An 18,233-nucleotide genomic window follows, 5' to 3' on the forward strand; every position below is an offset into this window, starting at 1 on the left:
GTGTTAGCCAGGATGGTCTCGATCTCCTGACCTCGTGATCCGCCCGTCTCAGCCTCCCAAAGTGCTGGGATTACAGGCTTGAGCCACCGCGCCCGGCTACAAATGTGACTATTAATGGACTTGCACTAAGCATTTTGCATCATCAAATATACAGCAGTTTTAATAAGGAATGTTTCAAAATATTTAGCCATATTTTTAAATTGTAAGTTAATTCCTTCAGGTTTCTATTCTTAGTCAATAACAAATACACGAGAAAAAGGCCTTGTAAAACATCATAACTGCATTGTAAAGAATATTCCTACTATAAGGATGTATTAATTCCATTTCACGCTGCTGTGAAGAAATACCTGAGACTGGGTAATTTATAAAGGAAAGAGATTTAATTGACTCATAGTTCCACAAGGCTGAGGGGACCTCAGGAAACTTACAATAATGGCAGAAGGGGAAGTAAACATGTCCTTCTTCACACGGTGGCAAGAAGAAGAAGTGCAGAACAAAAGGTGAAAAGCCCCTTGTAAAATCATCAGATCTTGTGAGAAGTCACTCACTATCACGAGAACAGCATGGAGGTCACCGCCCCCATGATTCAATTACCTCCTACCAGGTTCCTCCCTGGTAGGATTATGAGGACTATGGGAACTACGAGTCAGGATGAGATTTGGGTGAGGACACAGCCAAACCGTATCAAAAGGCAGTTGTCTAAGATGATGTGAAATCACCAGTGATTAAGACTTGATCCATCTTCAACTTTCAAAGCAGAAACCAGAAATCATTTTCCATTGAGCCACTCTGACTTTTCAAAAGACATTTGTCAGAAATCCAGTTTGCCCTGCTAACTCCCAAGTAGAAAAATCTAAGTTTATGTCATGTAAGGATGTTTATACATTGTAAAATTGGAGGAATTAATAAAAAATCAAATTCCATTTTGATTAGATCAGTTATCTGGGTGAGTGGGGATAGATGTTCCAAGTCCATGGATCCGATTATGCTTCTGAAGGAATTAAAATCTTGGATGTAGAAGAGATAAAAAGAGAGTGCTAAAATAGTACAAAATTAAAGTTTGGAATCCTATCCCAGAACCCAAGTATGAATAACATTCTAGCACTCTGCAAAAGGAAACAAACTTCTGTACATTCTTTTGTCTCTAAAGATAGAAAGTATTTCTGAATTTGAAAGTAATCCAGCCTTTGGCATTCTTATAAAGACATTACAAAAATGATAGTAACAACTCACTGCATTTTTGTGGATCTGCTCATTTCAGACGAAAGTAGGCGGGACGAACCCTAATGGAGGCAGTTTTGAGGAGGTCCTCAGCTCCACCGCCCATGCCAGCGCCCAGAGCTTGGCAGGAGGCTCCCGGCGGACCAAGGAGGAGGAGCTGCAGTGCTAAGTCCAGCCAGCGTGTGGCTGCATCCAGAAACCGGCCACTACCCAGCCCATCTCTGCCTGTGCTTATCCAGATAAGAAGACCAAAATCCCGCTGGGAAAAACCCAGGCTTTGACATTGTTATTCAAATGGCCCCTCAAGAAAGTTTAATGATTTCCATTTGTATTTGTGTTGATGATGGACCACTTGACCATCACATTTCAGTATTCGTAGATGACTGTCACATTTTAAAATGTTCCCACTTGAGCAAGTACACAACTGGTCATAACTCTTGTCTGTGTAATTCGATGTATATTTTTCCAAACATGTAGCTATTGTTTGCTTTGATTTTTGCTTGGCCTCCTTTATGATGTGCATGTCCTTGAAGGCTGAATGAACAGTCCCTTTCAGTTCAGCAGATCAACAGGATGGAGCTCTTCACGACTGTCTCCAGCAATAGGATGATTTACTATAAATTTCATCCAACTACTTGTGATCTCTCTCACCTACATCAATTATGTCTGTTAATTTCAGCAATTAAAATAATTGATTTTAATGACTTTGAATTCTTAATTTCTTTGTCTTAAAAGTTGCTAGTTATGATTTTACGGATGCAATTTTAAATCAACTTTTACCCAGGTGTGGTGGCTCACACCTGTAATCCCAACTCTTTTGGATGCCAAGGTAAGAGGATTGCTTGAGGCCAGGAGTTAAAGATCAGCCTGGGCAACACAGACCCTGTCTCTACAAAAAAAAAAGAAAAAAAGTAGCCAGACATAGTGTTGCTTGCCTGTAGTTCCAGCTACAATAGAGGCTGAGGCAGGAGGATTGCTTGAGCCTAGGAGTTTGAAGCTGCACTGAGCTATGATTGCACTACTCCAGCCTGGGTGACAGAGTGAGACATTGTCTCCAAAAATAATAAGTAGTCAACTTTTACACTGCTTTGGTGAACATGAGCGAGGATATGAAAATAAATATTACCTCAGCTGTCCTAGGATGTTAAAACAATCTCCAATTTTAAAATTCTCTCCCATCTACATACAGTAGTAGTTAGATAAAGGATATCCAAAAAAGAGAGAGCTAGAAAATGAGAGAAGCAGAGTTCTGCAACCCCTTTCAGTTTGTAAATTGTTCACATGTTTGAAAATGGTATTTATCAATCCACTCAGATTTCTGCACTAACTTTTATCTTCCATATCACATGTATCTCTTTTCTTTTTCTAAATGGGAACATATATTTGTTATTAGGTAGCAGGGATATAGACTTAAGATATATTTGTAAAATGCACACTGAACAGACATCCAACCTAAAAAAAAAATCACTATTTTAGAAAGCCCATATAATATATACATATTTGTTAGCATGCTAATTGTTCATGTTTTATGTTTATTAAATAGAAGTAGATCTATATGACATTTTGAAGTAAAGCACATCTGAAAAATTCTACTCAAATTAATGGAGCATGACAAGCTGTACAATCTGCAAACCTAACCGAAAACCAAGGTGGTTCAGGACAACATCATCTCTGAGGCCTGGAATCTTCGCACAGGGAATGAGGCTGTAAACTGGAACCACAGTGGATGAATGTAAACAAAGAAGGCTCACTAGCAGGGATGCTGGAAATCTCCCATACTTGTGCTTCCAGTCTGTTGGTTGAAGCAGAGGCAGGAAGCCAACCCTGCCCAGCTGACTCGCAGGCCATGCTGGCCCGCCCAACACAGCACGCAGGTACTCAGTCTCTGTGCCCAATCTGTAGTTGCCTGTTGAGTGTGAAGTGGCTTGTGAAAACTCCCTGCCACCTTCTTTTTTTTACCATACTCGGCACACCACATCGTATAAGATAAAGTTATGGTACTTTAAACAAATATCTCCATTCACCAACCAGTTTCTGCACACATTAGTCTCAGCCTTACAATCTGAAAACACAATATTAGAATTGGATAGAAAAACAATCAAGAAAACTTAGTGGTAATATCTTAAAGCCTCCAACATATTTTAGCTATTTATTTTATTCCATTCATCAAAATTCTGATTTCATTAGTTTGGAAAGAATCTTATTCACATCATCTCTATCCATCTAAAAGCTTTTCATTATTCACTCTGACCTAGACGTGATATTCATAATGGTCATGGCATAAGTAACATTTTTTCTTTTTGTCATAAAATGTGTATGAATAACTCAGATTAGATAAATCAAACACTTGTTGGTAGGTGGGCAGTCTTGCCTAGTTTAGGCAGTGAGCCTACTTTTAGCCTCGGGAGCATCACTAAGAGCTGTCTGGTTCTCCCTCACCATGGGTGTGCAAGCTCATCCTGATGCAATTGATTGCTGAGCTTCTCAATGACATCTAGTGGGGCTCAGTTCACAAGCAGTAGTTTAAAATGTTTCACAAGTCCTAAAAAGTAATTGCACACAGTGAACATAACCTTTTATGAACAAACCAAAATGACTTCAGGTCAACACCATGTGTGTATGAAAGGATACCTCCACAGAAAATGTACAGTTGACCCTTGAACAACAGGAGTTTGAACTGTGAGGGTCCACTTATGTGCAGATCTTCTTCTGCCTCTGCCACATCTGAGACAGTGATACCAACCTCTCCCCTTCTGCAGCCTACTCAACACGAAGACAATGAGGATAAAGACCTTTATGATCATCTGCTTCCACTTAATGAATAGTACATATATTATCTCTTTGGGTTTTTTTTAACATTTTCTTTCCAGAGCTTACTTTATTGTAAGAATACCATATGTAATGCATATAGCATAAAAATATATGTTAATTAACCATTTATGTTATCAGTAAGGCTTATGGTCAACAGTACCTGTTGGTAGTTAAGTTTGGGGGGAGTCCAAAGTTAGAATCAGATTTCTGTTTTATTTATATATTTATTTATTTTTGAGACTGAGTTTTGCCCTGTCGCCCAAGCTGGAGTACAGTGGCGCAATCTTGGCTCACTGCAACCTCTGCCTCCTGGGTTCAAGCAATTCTCTGTCTCAGCCTCCCGAGTAGCCGGGATTACAGGTGCCTACCACCACACCCGGCTAATTTTTGTATTTTTAGTAGAAACAGGGTTTCACCATCTTGACCAGGCTGGTCTTGAACTCCTGACCTTGTGATCCACCTGCCTCGGTCTCCCAAAGTGCTAGGATTACAGGCGTGAGCCACCGCACCCAGTCAAGAATTGGATTTTAAAAGTGCAGGCCTAACCCCCGAGTTGTTCAAGGGTCAGTTCTTTAAATTATCAAAAATTCTGATGTAATTGTGATTACAAAACAAACTAGCTTTTAAAAAAAAGTAAGCCATTCTGAAATTTAACCATTTACCACATTTTAAATACTGTGGTATGATGAACATATTTGTAAATTTATAATGCTAACTTTATCTCACAACTCACATCACATAAAGATTATGACTATTGGCTGGGCGTGGTGACTCACGCCTGTATTGCCAGAACTTTCGGAGTCCAAGGTGGGTGGATCAACTGAGATCAGGAGTTCGAGACCAGCCTGGCCAACATGGTGAAACCCTGTCTCTACTAAAAATGCAAAAATTAGCTGTGCGTGGTGGCACATCCCTGTAATCCCAGCTATTTGGGAGGCTGAGATGGGAGAATCTCTTGAACCAGGGAGGCAGAGGCTGCAGTGAGCTGAGATCATGCCACTGCATTCCAGCCAGGGTGACAGAGAGATGAGACGCTATCTCAAAAAAAAAAAAAAAGATTACAACTATTGGCAGGTCATTTTTAGCAATGCAATCTGCATATCTTACTCTAAATTACAAATTTTGTTAGAAATCTGTTCTTGAATCATAGCAAACAGAACAAACTGCATGCTTTAGGATGTAATGTGATGATATGCCATAGCATTCACAGTGGCCAGTGTGGAGGGAGCCCAAGGATCTACATGGCTCTTCTGTCACTGTTCATTGCTCCAAAATTATATGTAAACTTGAAAGTTGTTGAATATCAACCCCATCATCCTCCTCTCACTTAGTATTCAATTTGAGTAGAAGTAGCGTGATAAAGGAAGATGGTGGTAAGGTTAAAAAGTAACTTAATATGAAATGTGAAACAACTTCTTCAAACCTGGCATTCAAATGTAACTTCAAACTGTAATATTTGGCAAATATTGTTATATTTGCTATTTATGGCTACTTTTGATAACCTCTAAGCATGGTAAAATTCTTTATGCTACATTTCTACTTGACTTTCAGTTCACACCAGAGGGTATATTATGTACACACACATTATATATAAAATATATAGAATACATATATCTATCCATCATATATTTTATATATATATAAATTAAAGCAAACCAAAAATAACAAAATCATGTCTTTCACAGAAATCATCCCATTTCACCTTTGAATGTGAATACTGACAAGTTGCTTAAATGAAAATGCTGAGTACAGAGTTGCTTTTTTACAAAGCACTTCATCAGTCATTTACCCCAGAGCATGTATCACCACCACAAGGCTTTGAGGTGAATCAACATTTTCAAATACAAGGGCATTGAGAATTATGTAATAGCTGATAAAATACCAATCCATAAGGGAAAAACAGTGTCAGGAAGATGGCTGCACTTTAATCAGTAGTAAGCTGAGGTGGTGTTGCAAAACTGAACGTGTTTAGACATACTAACTGCTACCCAAGGAGGCACCTGTATCCTTTTAGGAATACAATGTCATACCTTTATCCCTGACAATTGGCAGAACATAACAACAGCTCTGAAAGCAGTCTCATGGGAAATTAAGGTGGTTGAGAGCCTTATGGATGGCCCCTTACAGAGATGGTGGACATTCCTGGGCTCTGGCCTATGCTGGGCCCTAAAAGTCATAAGTAGTATAGCTGGGATCCTAGTAGTGAGCTGTTGCTCTCTGTATTGTTGTGGGTTATGGATCCAGGGCTCTGCCCTATGGGCATGTATCCTACCTGAAAGACTCCCCTCGGCCTAGGGGGTAGAGTGTAAGGGAAATGGTTGTGCTTTAGTCAGGAGTAGGCCGAGGTGGCCTTCTGGCGCACCATGACTCAGCAGGTTTGGAGCACAGGCACACAACTCCACACGTTATGTAACCCTGCCACATGAGGCGCATTAGGTGACCACTCATATGAGCTTGTGCTTGGCTTGGAGCCACTTTTGTCTATAAAAGGTACAACTATCCTGCTGATGCTGTACATCTAGCTCGCACCCAGAGAAAGAATAAAGCCATGTCGAAACTGCCTGTGATTCCTTGAGTGTTTTTCCAGCTACCCACCACCCTCCCACTGGCTCCCTTCGGACCTCAGCTTGGGCTAGAACCTGACAATTGATGCGGTGAGCAGGATCATGAGGTGAGTGAGCCTTTGGTCCCTGCTGATTCTGGGTCGGCCATGTGGACAGAACATGGGCTGTGGTACCCAGTGGCAGCTGTACTGCTCAGATGGGCTCTGTTGGAAACCTGGGCAGTGTTAGATGGGTCATGCTTCAGTGCATAGAGTAGGCACTGAAGCAGCTGGAAGCACAGAGCACCAACAAGGAGTGAGGCTTCGAGGTCTGGGTCTGTTGTATTGGCCGAAGATCCTCACTCAGTCTGATACCGTGGAAGAGGGACCTCTGTTGTGGGGTTGCTCAGTGGTCCATCAGAAGGTAGATCATGAATAGCCACTGGGGCCCCAAGGGTGGGCTCAGGGACCCCCTCCCAGAGTGGTAACACAACACAATTCATATATTGCCTATACCCCAACTGAGTTGCAAGAATTAGGCAAGTAGGGCTGCCAGCGTCCAGGGGAACCCCTGCCTACCTGGATGCTTCATTTGTGGGATGAGGGAGTAGATAGTATCTCCTGTTCTGCCTCTGGGATAGAAAAGGTGGCCTCTATCATGACTCGCCTCCATCATGACTCCCCTCCTTCCTTCAGTGGTTGCAAGTGAGCAGGTGGTTAGTGTCAGGGCAAGGTGACCACACCCTGACTGAGTGGCTTTGGGCAGCCATATGGACTGTGTGAAATGACATTGGTGAAACATCTGAAACTGTGAGTAAATGGCAGTCATGTGCTGATTTGGTGCAAGTCATCTGGGCAGTGGTTATGTGGCAGGCTATGTGTGACCTGAATATCTGGGGCCAGATGATGAACATTTACCTCTGCACCTCCGAGTGCCTTTGGCTTCCTAGCTGTTGTCCTCACCCTGTAGGGAGGGCACCACGTAAATGAAGTGACCACTGCTATGGCGGCTTTCTGGGAAGCAGAAGGCTGTCGGTGGTACTGAGGGATCCACACCATAAAGAAGAGGAAGGTGCCCTGCCCACAGAGGGCTCCCCCTTGGGCAAAGAGGGGGCCCCAGCGAGTGACACGCTCACAGATGTGGATAGATTTGATTTTGGCCAGGGTTGACTGAGAAAAATATCAATAAGCTGCCCAATGAAGTAGTCTTAACTTTGTGGAGACAGTTGTCTCCAGAGAAGCAATTCTGGAAAACACCAAGGGGAAGAAGGACATTGCTGCATGACCCATTCCCTCCCAGGTGCTCCAACTCAAGGACTACTTGCTGCAGCCAGGTTGAAATGTAGCACCTTTCCTGTTTGATTAGGGAACTGGCCAAAGTGCCCAGCTTGGGGGGACACCAGATGACCAGTGGCCACATGTAGAATTAGCAATTCACCAGTCCCCCACCAACTTAGAGCAGGTGCCAGTGCTGGTAAATATTGGCACAGATTGTAGCCTTGTGTATGGGAATCAGATAAGTTTCCGGGCAATGCTGTTGCATTGATGGTTGTGGAGGCTGGTTACTGAAAGTGAAACCTGTGTCTCTGTACCTCAGCATTGGCTGCTTGGCTCCCTATTTATATACTGTGTGTGTCTCCCCCAGACCTGAATACATCCTGGGGGTGGACATTTTACATGGCCTGACGTTACAAACCCCGGCCAGGGAATTCAGACTTTGAGTGCATCTGGTGAAGCTGGTGCTGCGCGGACATAAGCATCACCAGCCTCAGGTCCTGCCACAACCCCAACTGGTTACTTCCACCCACCAATGCCATTTGCTGGGTGGGCATACGAAGATAACTGAGACAATTAAAAAGCTGGAGGAAGTGCAGATAGTGTGTGGCATCCACAGCTCCTTCAATTCTCCAGTGTGGCCAGTTAGAAAGTTTGATGGAACTTGGCAGATGACGGTAAACTATCAGGAACTGAATAAAGTAACACCCCCTTTGCGTGCAGCTGTACCGTCAATCATGGATTTGATGGAATGCTTGACAATGGAACTGGGACAGTACCACTATGTGGTGAACTTGGTCAATTCATTTTTCTCCACCAACATTGCTCCAAGAGCCAGGAACAGTTTGCCTGCACCTGGGAAGGGCAACAATGAACTTTTACAATGTTGCCACAGTGCTATGTGCATAGCCCCACCATATGTCATGGTCTTGTTGTCATGGATTTAGTCACTTGGCAATGTCCAGAAGGGGTCCGCCTATTCCATTATATTGATGATGTTATGTTAACCTCTGATTCTCTTGTAGATTTAGATGTGGCGGTGCTCCTCTCATGACATTTGGCAGCATGCAGTTGGGCCATCAATGAATCCAAGGTCCAGGGGTCTGGATTATCTGCCAAATTCTTGGGAGTTACCTGGTTGGGTAAGATGATGGCCATACCAGAAGCTATTACTGACAAAACTCAGGCATAGCCCTGGCCCACCACAGTGAAGCAGCTGCAAACTTTTCTGGGCCTCCTGGGATATTGGTGGGCATTTCTACCCCATTTAGCTCAAATAATAAAACCGTTGCATGGTTAACAAAGAAGGGAGCTACCTGGAATTGGGATGATATGGCTGAGACTGCTTTCCTGGCAGCCAAGCAGGCTATTCAGCAGGCACAAGCCCTATGGGTAGTTGACCAGGGGCACCTGTTTGAGCTGGATGTGCATGTGACCACAGATGGTTTCAGTTAGGGCCTGTGGCAGCACACAGAGTGCCTGAGAACACTAGTAGGCTTTTAGTCCCAACTATGGAAAAGAGCTGAGCTCCAACAGTCCTTGATAGAGAAACAGCTAGCAGCTGTATATGCTGCACTTCAGTCTTGTGAGAGTGTGACAGAATGGGCTACAGTCATCACGTGGATGGCTTACCCAATAGCACCATGGGTGCATTCATGGGTAATGTCCCCCTGGACTGGGATGGCACAGACATCCACTTTGGCAAAGTGGGGCACCTACTTGGAACAGCGAAGTTTGCTGAGTACAAGACCCTTAGCAGCAGAGTTGCAAGAGGTCTTGGAACCCATAGACCTAATGCAAGAGGCCATAGGGCCTGAGGCACCCCTAGACCCCAAGCCATCACTGTTTAAGGAAGGGTAACCCCCATTCCCCATGGGGCATGGTACACAGATGGATCTAGACTAGGATCTAATGCTGCCTGGACCACTGCTGCTGTCCAACCCTAGTACAGACACCATATGGTTTGAAACCGGGTGTGGGCAAAGTAGCCAATGGGCTGAACTTAGAGCAGTATAGATGGTGATCACTAAGGAGCAGACATCCATGGTAATCTGTACCAATAGTTGGGCAGTCTCTCTAGGCTTAACCTTGTGGTTAACTACTTGGAAAATACAAAATTGGCTAGTCGGCCACTGGCCTATGTGGAGCCAAGTGATGTGGCAAGACCTCTGGGAAATGGGTCATCAGAAAGATGTAACTATTTATCATGTGTCAGGCCATGTGCGTGTGGCCCCTCTTGGTAATGTTGAGGCAGATGTCTTGGCCAAGGTCCAATGGTTAGTCGGCACCTACACAAGATGTGGCCTTGTGGCTACACCAGAAACTGGGACATGCCAGGGGCAAACTGATATAACAGAGCAATAAGCGTTGGAGTCTGTCCCTGCCAATGCAAGATATTTGGGAGGCTCATCAGAAATGCCCAGCATGTACTCAGTCATACCCTAGATGGAGGCATCTGCCCACTGTTACACAAGTGACAATAGTTTGAGTGACCTTGACTAGGTGGTAAGTAGACTACATCGGGCTGCTGCCAAAATTGCAAGGATATACACATGTGCTAACAGCTGTGGACATGGTCACAGGCCTGACTGTTGTACATCTACCCTTGCAGGGTGGCCAATCAACAGCACATCCTCTGGGTCTTGCAACACTTATGTGCCCTGGATGGTTGCCCTCTGGCTGTAGAGAGTGATAGGGGAACCCATTTCACTGGACAACAGGTACAACAATGGGCACAACAAATGGACATAAAGTGGGGATTCCATGTGCCATACAACCCACAAGCTATAGGTACGATTGAGTGATACAAAGGGCTCTTGAAGAATGGGTTATGCTTGCATGTCACACCCCTGTCTTTGCAGGGCTGGAGTTCCAAGCTGGACCTGGTGGTTCAAACCTTGAATGAATGGCCATGGAAAGATGGCCCGGCCCTTGCAGAGGCTTTGTTATACTGGGCCACCACCCCTATTCAGTTGCAGATACACACTAAGGATGACCTCCTCCGACCAGGTATGGGGACGAACGGTAACCTTTTGTTGCCTGCCCCAACGCCCCTGAAGGGAGGGGAACAGAAAACCTGGCTGTGGCCATGGACCCTCCAGGCTCCCCACTGCTGGTGGTTGACCATTGTAGCTCCCTGTGGGGAGGGCCTACAGTATGACTTGCATGTCACTCCTTGGGCGTTCAATGCATGCCACCCTTGGTTGACTGTTCTTAGGGCAATGGCCAGGGAAGAAACACTCCTCTGGGCGACATAAGTACTGTCTGCATGGCCTACTATGAGCTCCTCCTTGACTCTGCTTGACTTTGGCATAGACACTGGACCCATAGGAACCATGGGGAGCTGAGAAGGTGTGGTACCATCGCCCAGGGCAGAAGCTCTTGGCAGCTGCATTGTTATCCATGGATGAAAAGTTAGCCTGCATTTTGCCTGAGGGACATGATTTACCTGTTCATAGCTGTGCCTGCTCTACCATTTTGGCCATAGGTTAAAATGTTCCAACTGCATTGTAAACTGCGTCCACACCTATGCTGAGGTGACCAATGTTTCCAACTTTTGGGTCTGCACTGCCCTTCCAGCAGCAGCTGCAGATGACTTGCCTTAGCATATACATTCAGTGACTGCAGAGAACTGGACCTGGCTGGAGACTTGGGGTCCCATGGTTGACAACTGGAATGCAACGCGGCAAGCTTTAGACAAAGGATGCTGCAAGATCCATGGTACTCCCATCACCTGACTGGCCCATAGCATTTATGATGGCTAGGGCTGGCTAGTGGGGGAACACGTAGTACCCCCAGCCCAGGTGTCACAGTGCATAGAGCAACATTGGGCTAACACTACTGTGGGATGGGTACCCATCATGGCCTGTGTAAACATAACACATGTCACCATACTGAAGGTATGCTGAACAAGCAGCCCCACCAAGGTTGGGCCCCAATGGACTTTGTGCCCCCTGGGAGTTTATGGGTCTGTGGGGACACAGGGTGGCCTTATCTACCAGTGAACTAGACTAAATGTTGGACCTGGGGGTGGTCTTATGTACCTGCCACTGTTCTGTCCACATTGCCCAGACACTGCATAACTGGGAGGCGCTACACTCTCGTTTCTGAGTGCAACGAGCCCCTTGGTGGTTCTACTCCTTGACAGTGACTATCCCTGGAGTGGGTGTCACAACTGTAGAAGTACGTGTTACCTCTCTTGCAGAGCACACCACTCGGGCTCTGAATTACACCCAAGTGGCCCTCCTCCTGTTAATGGATGCGGCTCATCAGATGAGAAACATGGTGTTGCAAAACTGAATGTGCTTAGACACAGTAACCTACTGCACAAGGAGGCACCTGTGCTCTTTTAAGAACACAGTGTTGTACCTTTATCCCTGACAATTGGCAGAACATAACAGCAGCCCTGCAAGAGGTCTCATGGGAGATCAGGGTGGTTGAGAGCCTTAGTGGTAACCCCCTGCAGAGATGGTGGACATCTCTGGGCTCTGGCCTACGCCGGGCCCTAATAGTCCTAAGTAGCATAGCTGGGATCCTAGTAATGAGCCGTCGCTCTCTGTATTGTTGTTGTGGGTTATGAATTCAGGGCTCCACCCTGTGGGCACATATCCCTACCTGAAAGACTCCCCTCAGCCTAGGGGATGGAGTGTAAGGGAAATGGCTGCATTTTAGTCAGGAGTAGGCTGAGGCAGCCTTCTGGCACAGGATGACTCAGTGGGTTTGGAACGCAGGCGCACAACTACACATTATGTAACCACGCCACATGAGGCACATTAGGTGACCATTCACAGGAGCCTGTGCTTGGCTTGGATTCACTATTGTCTGTAAAAGGTTTAACTACCCACCGATGCTGTACATATGGCTCGCGCCCAGAGAGAGAATAAGGCCATGTCAAAACTGCCTACGATTCCTCAAGTTTTTCCAGCTACCCGCCACCAGCCCACCAACTCCCCTTGGACCTCAGTTTGGGCTACAATCTGACAAACAGTAACAAATAATTCTTTTTTCTTGAGTTCAAACCATGAATAATTATTTACTCTGCATTGTAATTATAGGGTTGTCATTCAGAAGACAAATTCTAGGTAAGTGGCAGGTATCTTCTAAGGAAAACATTTTTAAGTAATAATGCTCAAATATTTATAGACATTGCTGGCAGACTCAGGAGCTGTTATTTTATTGATCTTCATTTTGTTATCTTATCAAATGTTTTATTTATAACACTACTATATTTTTTCTTTATTCCTTTAAAAGGTGTATTTCCTCAGGAAGGAAGGTTTAGGATTAATTGAAAACTCCCATTTGGCAGGTAGATGATGAACTGAGATAATGGTTAAGTGACTAGTCACAAAGTTTAACCCAGTAGAAGTTTCCAAAGTCTCTCTGTGAACTGTGTTGTTAGCTATTTATGAAAATCATGGTAGACAAAACATTGAAAATAAAACTGTGAGGCCACAGAACACCTTCTGGTTAGAAATACTTGAACTTTATCTGGGGTTATTTTGTGTGTATGTTTTCATGCCAAGGCAAAATCTCCACATTCCTAATAGATGGAGTTGTTTTCCTACTAACCATACATCCAGTAGCAGACTTTACCCTCTTTCTTCTTTTTGATACAGATCATTTACACATACATATGTGTGTTGCTTCTGAAAAGATCATGCACCTTGCTTCCTGCAGATTGGGTATCCATGGATACTGCAAAGAGTTTCCAAAGAAACGCTGCCTAGAATTTTCAGCATGCCAGCCTCAAAGGCCTTCAAATGGAAAGTGACATTTGAATTAAAGGGACAAGCATCATTGCTCCACACCAAAATATGTGGCAGGTTTGTGGAAATCATATTCCTTTTTGCACTATTCAATGTAAGAGCAGATGAGGTGGATTATTTATCCTATAAAAGGGAGAAGAGAGGAAGAAATTGGGTTGATATATTCCCTACCTAAGTCTCAATGACCCCAGTTCCTATTTATATTTCTCATCTGATGATACATGCTCTTACAATCAAAGTCTCAAGATTTATAAGTCAGGGAGAAATATACAGAGGAATACAAGTTGCATTTTTATATGCCCAAATTTATATCTCTAAATGACAAAAAGTACTGGGAAGAGGGGAAGAGCCTATTTATTAGTAGGTTTACAAGCCTATGATTAGGAGTCTGAAGCAGTCTGCAGTGAAATTCAGAATCTGGCTCAAGAGAGTGAATCCGAATAAGGCAGCAATTTCATCCGGGGAGAGAATACATTACTAGTACATTTTCTTTTCTGGATTCTTATCACTAAATCAGCTGAAGAATCTGTTCTTAAAAGCAATCATAATGAAATTTTCTGTTGTTCAATGAATCTGGCCTTCGGGGATATTGGTAATTAAGTCAGAATAAGATGATTTTAAATCTCCAATAAATACTCCAAAGTTTTAGGTGTTTAATATTTATTTATTTAGTTCATAAACAGGCACTGCCCCCTCCAGTCTTCATCCATGGCACTTTCATAACCGCTTCCTGTTCTGTGGCTTTAGTGCCCAAGTTATATCACATTTCTTGCTGAAGTCCAGACAACTGAAAACAAACAGACTCACATCTAGGGAAATCAACAGACCAACAATGGCAAAACACAATACAATGAAATGGAAAAATAATGTTTTTTACAGGAGTGCAGCAATTTAGAGAGTGTCTCAGGAGTGTGGCTCACTGGCAGCTGCAGCTATGTTAGCGTTTCTTTCTGCCTCAAGTTCAGAAACAAGCTGGACTATCTCAGGGTGATTGAATTTTCCTGCAAAGCAAAAGAACAGCAAAAAATACATTCCCATATTGACAAGAGAGTACATTCATTTCCCCAGCTTGATCCCAGGGTTCACTGGGGGCTCTAGTCTGTGATCTGACCCATGCTTCACTCCAAAGCAGAAGGAGATTGCAGGTCCTGGGAAGGGGCCGAAGGGGACCACTTGGGATTTATTCTCTGTCACCCCAGGTGCAACTGAGAATAAGGATGAGACTCAGGCAAGGAATCATCAATTAGGCAGAGCTAGGGGAAACTTCACCAGGCTCCTGAGTGCCTCTACCAGGAACTATGGGAAAACTCAGGTGTGAGAGCTCAGAAAGCTGACGACAATCTCTGCCCATCCCAAACCTGCAATTAAGTAAGGAGAATGAAGCACCTATATATGAAAAGACAAGGAGGAAGATCAGAGGGGCTAGGCCGGCTCAGGATGTAAACAAGGATGCAGGTGTCTCTCTTGTAAACACCTCTACACTTCAATTGGCTGATCTGTACTGTCATCCCTGCTCCTCAGACCTCCCCAGATTTCTGCTTTGGTAGCAACCAAGCTCTAAGCTATCGTAGGTCCATGACAGCTAGCATGGGGGACTGTTCACCCCAACATCTCTGCTCTCACAGTCTGTTCTTGCCTGTGTCTGTTGTTGCTTACTGTTCATTCCACATTAAACTCTATTCCATTTATTTCCTATCCTCAACCTCTTACCCGAATGTTTCCTTCCCTTTCTTTTTAGATGCTCCACGTGAAAGGGTCAGATAAGGGTACTAACAGTGGGTTTCCCTAATGTTAACATTGGTCACTACACTAAGTAAGCCAAACTAAAACGGACTCTTGTTGAAAATCGTGTTGAGTACCTGCTGTGGAATCATAGAAGTCTTGCAGACTTCCAGGTTTGTGTTCAAGGTCTTCATATTCAGATGCTTGAAGAATCATCTCACACTGGTCTAGCTGCTTCACAAATTTGGCTTCTGCACTAGATTGGGTCTCGTACTCCTAAGTAAAGGGACAATTAAAGCAGCATGATTAGCACTGCATAATAGGGTATCCCGGGAAAATTCTGACTCCGGCACCAGAAATCAGAGTGACAGCTACAAGTACATTCTGTATCGGCCCCATTTCTCTACTGTTTAGAAATCCTTCAGAGACGCTTCTCCTGTAATTTCACAGCCTAACACCAGGACTCTATACAAGAAAGATGTGCTCTCCATTCTAAGTATTCTACCAGAAGCTGTGGAAGTCTCATATATTCATCTTACGTACTTCCAAGATCTTTTCTTCCTGTTTAATACCTGTCTTCATTTTCAGATCATTATTCTTTAATCTACCTAAGTAGTTTAGATATTTTTAACTTCAAGCTGATATTTCATCTTATGCCTCTCAAACTTGTATTTCCCTCTCCATTTCATGTCAGGTTTCCTTGTCATTTGTAAGTGAATTTCTAGCTTTATCATTTACTTTTGGTTACCACTTCACCTGGGAATCTCTCTGCTTACTTTCCACATAGGGTAGATTTAATTAAGTTTCTCTGGGTTAAGACTATTGAGGACACAGCCAAGATCTGAGGTTTACATGCACTGGTATGTGCATGTGTTGCAGCGGGAGGGTGGTGAATGTGGTGGGTGGGAGCAGTTTTTTTACCTTTCTCTTCCCACTGGTCCCTCCCTCTGCAGTGCAGACTTCGAACAAGAAGCTCCAGGAGGTCTGCTTCTTATAGAATGATGCTTGCCACCCAACTGCAAGTCCCAATTAATACTATATAGATTCATTCTTCTATTAAGACCAAAGTGCTCCCAAATGGTTTCCCTGCCAAGTTCTTGTTTGTAATTCTACCCCAGATGTGTGCAGATAATAAACCTGTCATGGTTTCTTGGCAGGGTGATGTGATATGAATCACTTAAAGGTTTCTTAGTTTTTATTACATGCTTATTCTTATAAAGGCAGCTACTTGGATTTGATAAAGCTGAGAACTGTACAGGGGAATCATTTAAATATGGAACCAAACACACTTTGCTTTATCTCAAAGGCACTTAAAAATAATTTCATTTTATTTGTTTATTCACATTCACAGTTATATGTTTATGTTTAATAAATTCAAGTTCATGATTTCACAAAAGGAAATGGAATACTCCAGGCATAGCAGTCTAGAATTTATTTTTTTCTGTTGAAAGTTCAAAGTGAGAAAAATATTTAAAGACCATTAGGAAATACAATACATCTTATAACAAGTTCTTGTGAACTTACAGATTTCTTTTAAAAGAAATATAAATTATTGAAATTTTCTCTCAAAAAATAATGATATAGGCATTCTCCAATAAAAAGGCAAAGCACACAAAATAATACTACAGACAGAACTCTAGGGGTGAGAAAAAAGATTGGCATTTGGAGAAATTATTGCAAGTAGCTCTTAATGTCAGGAAGAGTTGGGTTCAGATTTGCATTTCAGAAAGGTCACTAACTACAGGTAGATAATATCTAGATTGGAAACAGAGAGATCAGATTCTAAGACTGTAGCACTAGCAGAGATGTTATAGGAATCTGGTGTAAGATAGTAACAGTGAAAATGGAAAGAAGTGGTAGGATTTAAGAAATATTAAGGATAAAGAAGTGAACTAAAATATAAAAGTAAACGAGAAGGAAAACTGAAAATGACTGCCTAGTTTCTGGTTTGAGTAACTAGGTTCATCATAAAAGGGTCAGCAAAAGAGAAGAAACAGACAAAAACTGACACAGCAAAGAAATAGCAAAACCCAATCAAAAACTGGGGGACATGACATTCCAATCAAGTCCAAATATATGCAAGTAGAGACAACCACCTCCAGCCATAAGCCCTGCATGACATCAGCATGGGAGTAAGAGGATTAATGTCTGATGGACCTGAGAATAGGAGAATCTCAAAAGGGCCAAAAGGTTTTCTCTAGAAATCTCACATTTTAAGAACAGTAGTTGACACTGGGAGGGATCTTGCCCACTCCAATAGTGGATGAGCACAAGGAGCTTACATCAAAGTCAGCCCAGCCCTAGTGAATTTTCCAATCTGACCTGCTGGGGCTCCTTTCCAGGAGAGGGCCCAAATGAGGAGAAACTGCTGGGAAGAAAATCAAAATTGAGTGGGATACAAATAACACTGATGAAAAAAAGACCCAGATAAAAAAGGAGAAGGGGAACAAAGCCAGGAGAACATCTCTAAAAGCAAGCCACCACATTTTTTTTAATGCTACATTTAAAAAAACACAACAACAACAACAAAAGCAGAAGCAGCTCTGAAGTTAAAAATGCAACTTGTTCTCACCACAAAATATAGTATGTGAGGTAATGCATATGTTAATTAGCTTGATTAGCCATTCCATATTTATATATTTCAAAATATCATGTTGTGAGCCATAAATATAAACAATTTTTGTCAATTTAAAAATAAATAAAAATGAAAAAACAAAGAAAAAGAGCAACTTGAACCAAATTTCCCTTCAAAGTTCAGTAAAACTAACTGCCAATCAAAATAAGCAACAGAAAGGCAGAAAGGTCATATCCTATATAGCTATCCCATAAGATAAAAAGAATAAGCAGCAAAATAACATCTCACAGCCAATTTGTGTCAAAAAGACATATCAAAAAGA

At 43.0% G+C, this 18,233-nt stretch overlaps 2 protein-coding genes across 7 annotated transcripts in view; one reads left to right on the forward strand and one right to left on the reverse strand.

Annotated features, from left to right (window-relative positions):
• TPD52L1 (tumor protein D52-like 1) overlaps positions 1 to 1,926 on the forward strand; it is a 104,427-nt gene extending 102,501 nt beyond the window's left edge. For all 6 annotated transcript variants that reach the window (XM_011992166.1, XM_011992167.1, XM_011992170.1 and 3 more), the window contains one exon: positions 1,262 to 1,926. In XM_011992166.1, the coding sequence (XP_011847556.1) occupies positions 1,262 to 1,390 (129 nt within the window). In that variant the 3' untranslated portion in view covers positions 1,391 to 1,926. The remainder of the gene's footprint in view (positions 1 to 1,261) is intronic.
• Positions 1,927 to 14,257: 12,331 nt separating this feature from the next.
• Positions 14,258 to 18,233, reverse strand: part of HDDC2 (HD domain containing 2) — a 26,751-nt gene continuing 22,775 nt past the window's right edge. Inside the window, exons 5-6 of the mRNA XM_011992172.1 lie at positions 15,474 to 15,612; positions 14,258 to 14,615 (exon numbers count right to left, since the gene is read on the reverse strand). Of these exons, the coding sequence (XP_011847562.1) occupies positions 14,518 to 14,615; positions 15,474 to 15,612 (237 nt within the window). The 3' untranslated portion in view covers positions 14,258 to 14,517. The remainder of the gene's footprint in view (positions 14,616 to 15,473; positions 15,613 to 18,233) is intronic.

The sequence above is a fragment of the Mandrillus leucophaeus genome, unplaced genomic scaffold (assembly GCF_000951045.1).
Source record: "Mandrillus leucophaeus isolate KB7577 unplaced genomic scaffold, Mleu.le_1.0 Scaffold405, whole genome shotgun sequence".
Taxonomy (NCBI): domain Eukaryota; kingdom Metazoa; phylum Chordata; class Mammalia; order Primates; family Cercopithecidae; genus Mandrillus; species Mandrillus leucophaeus.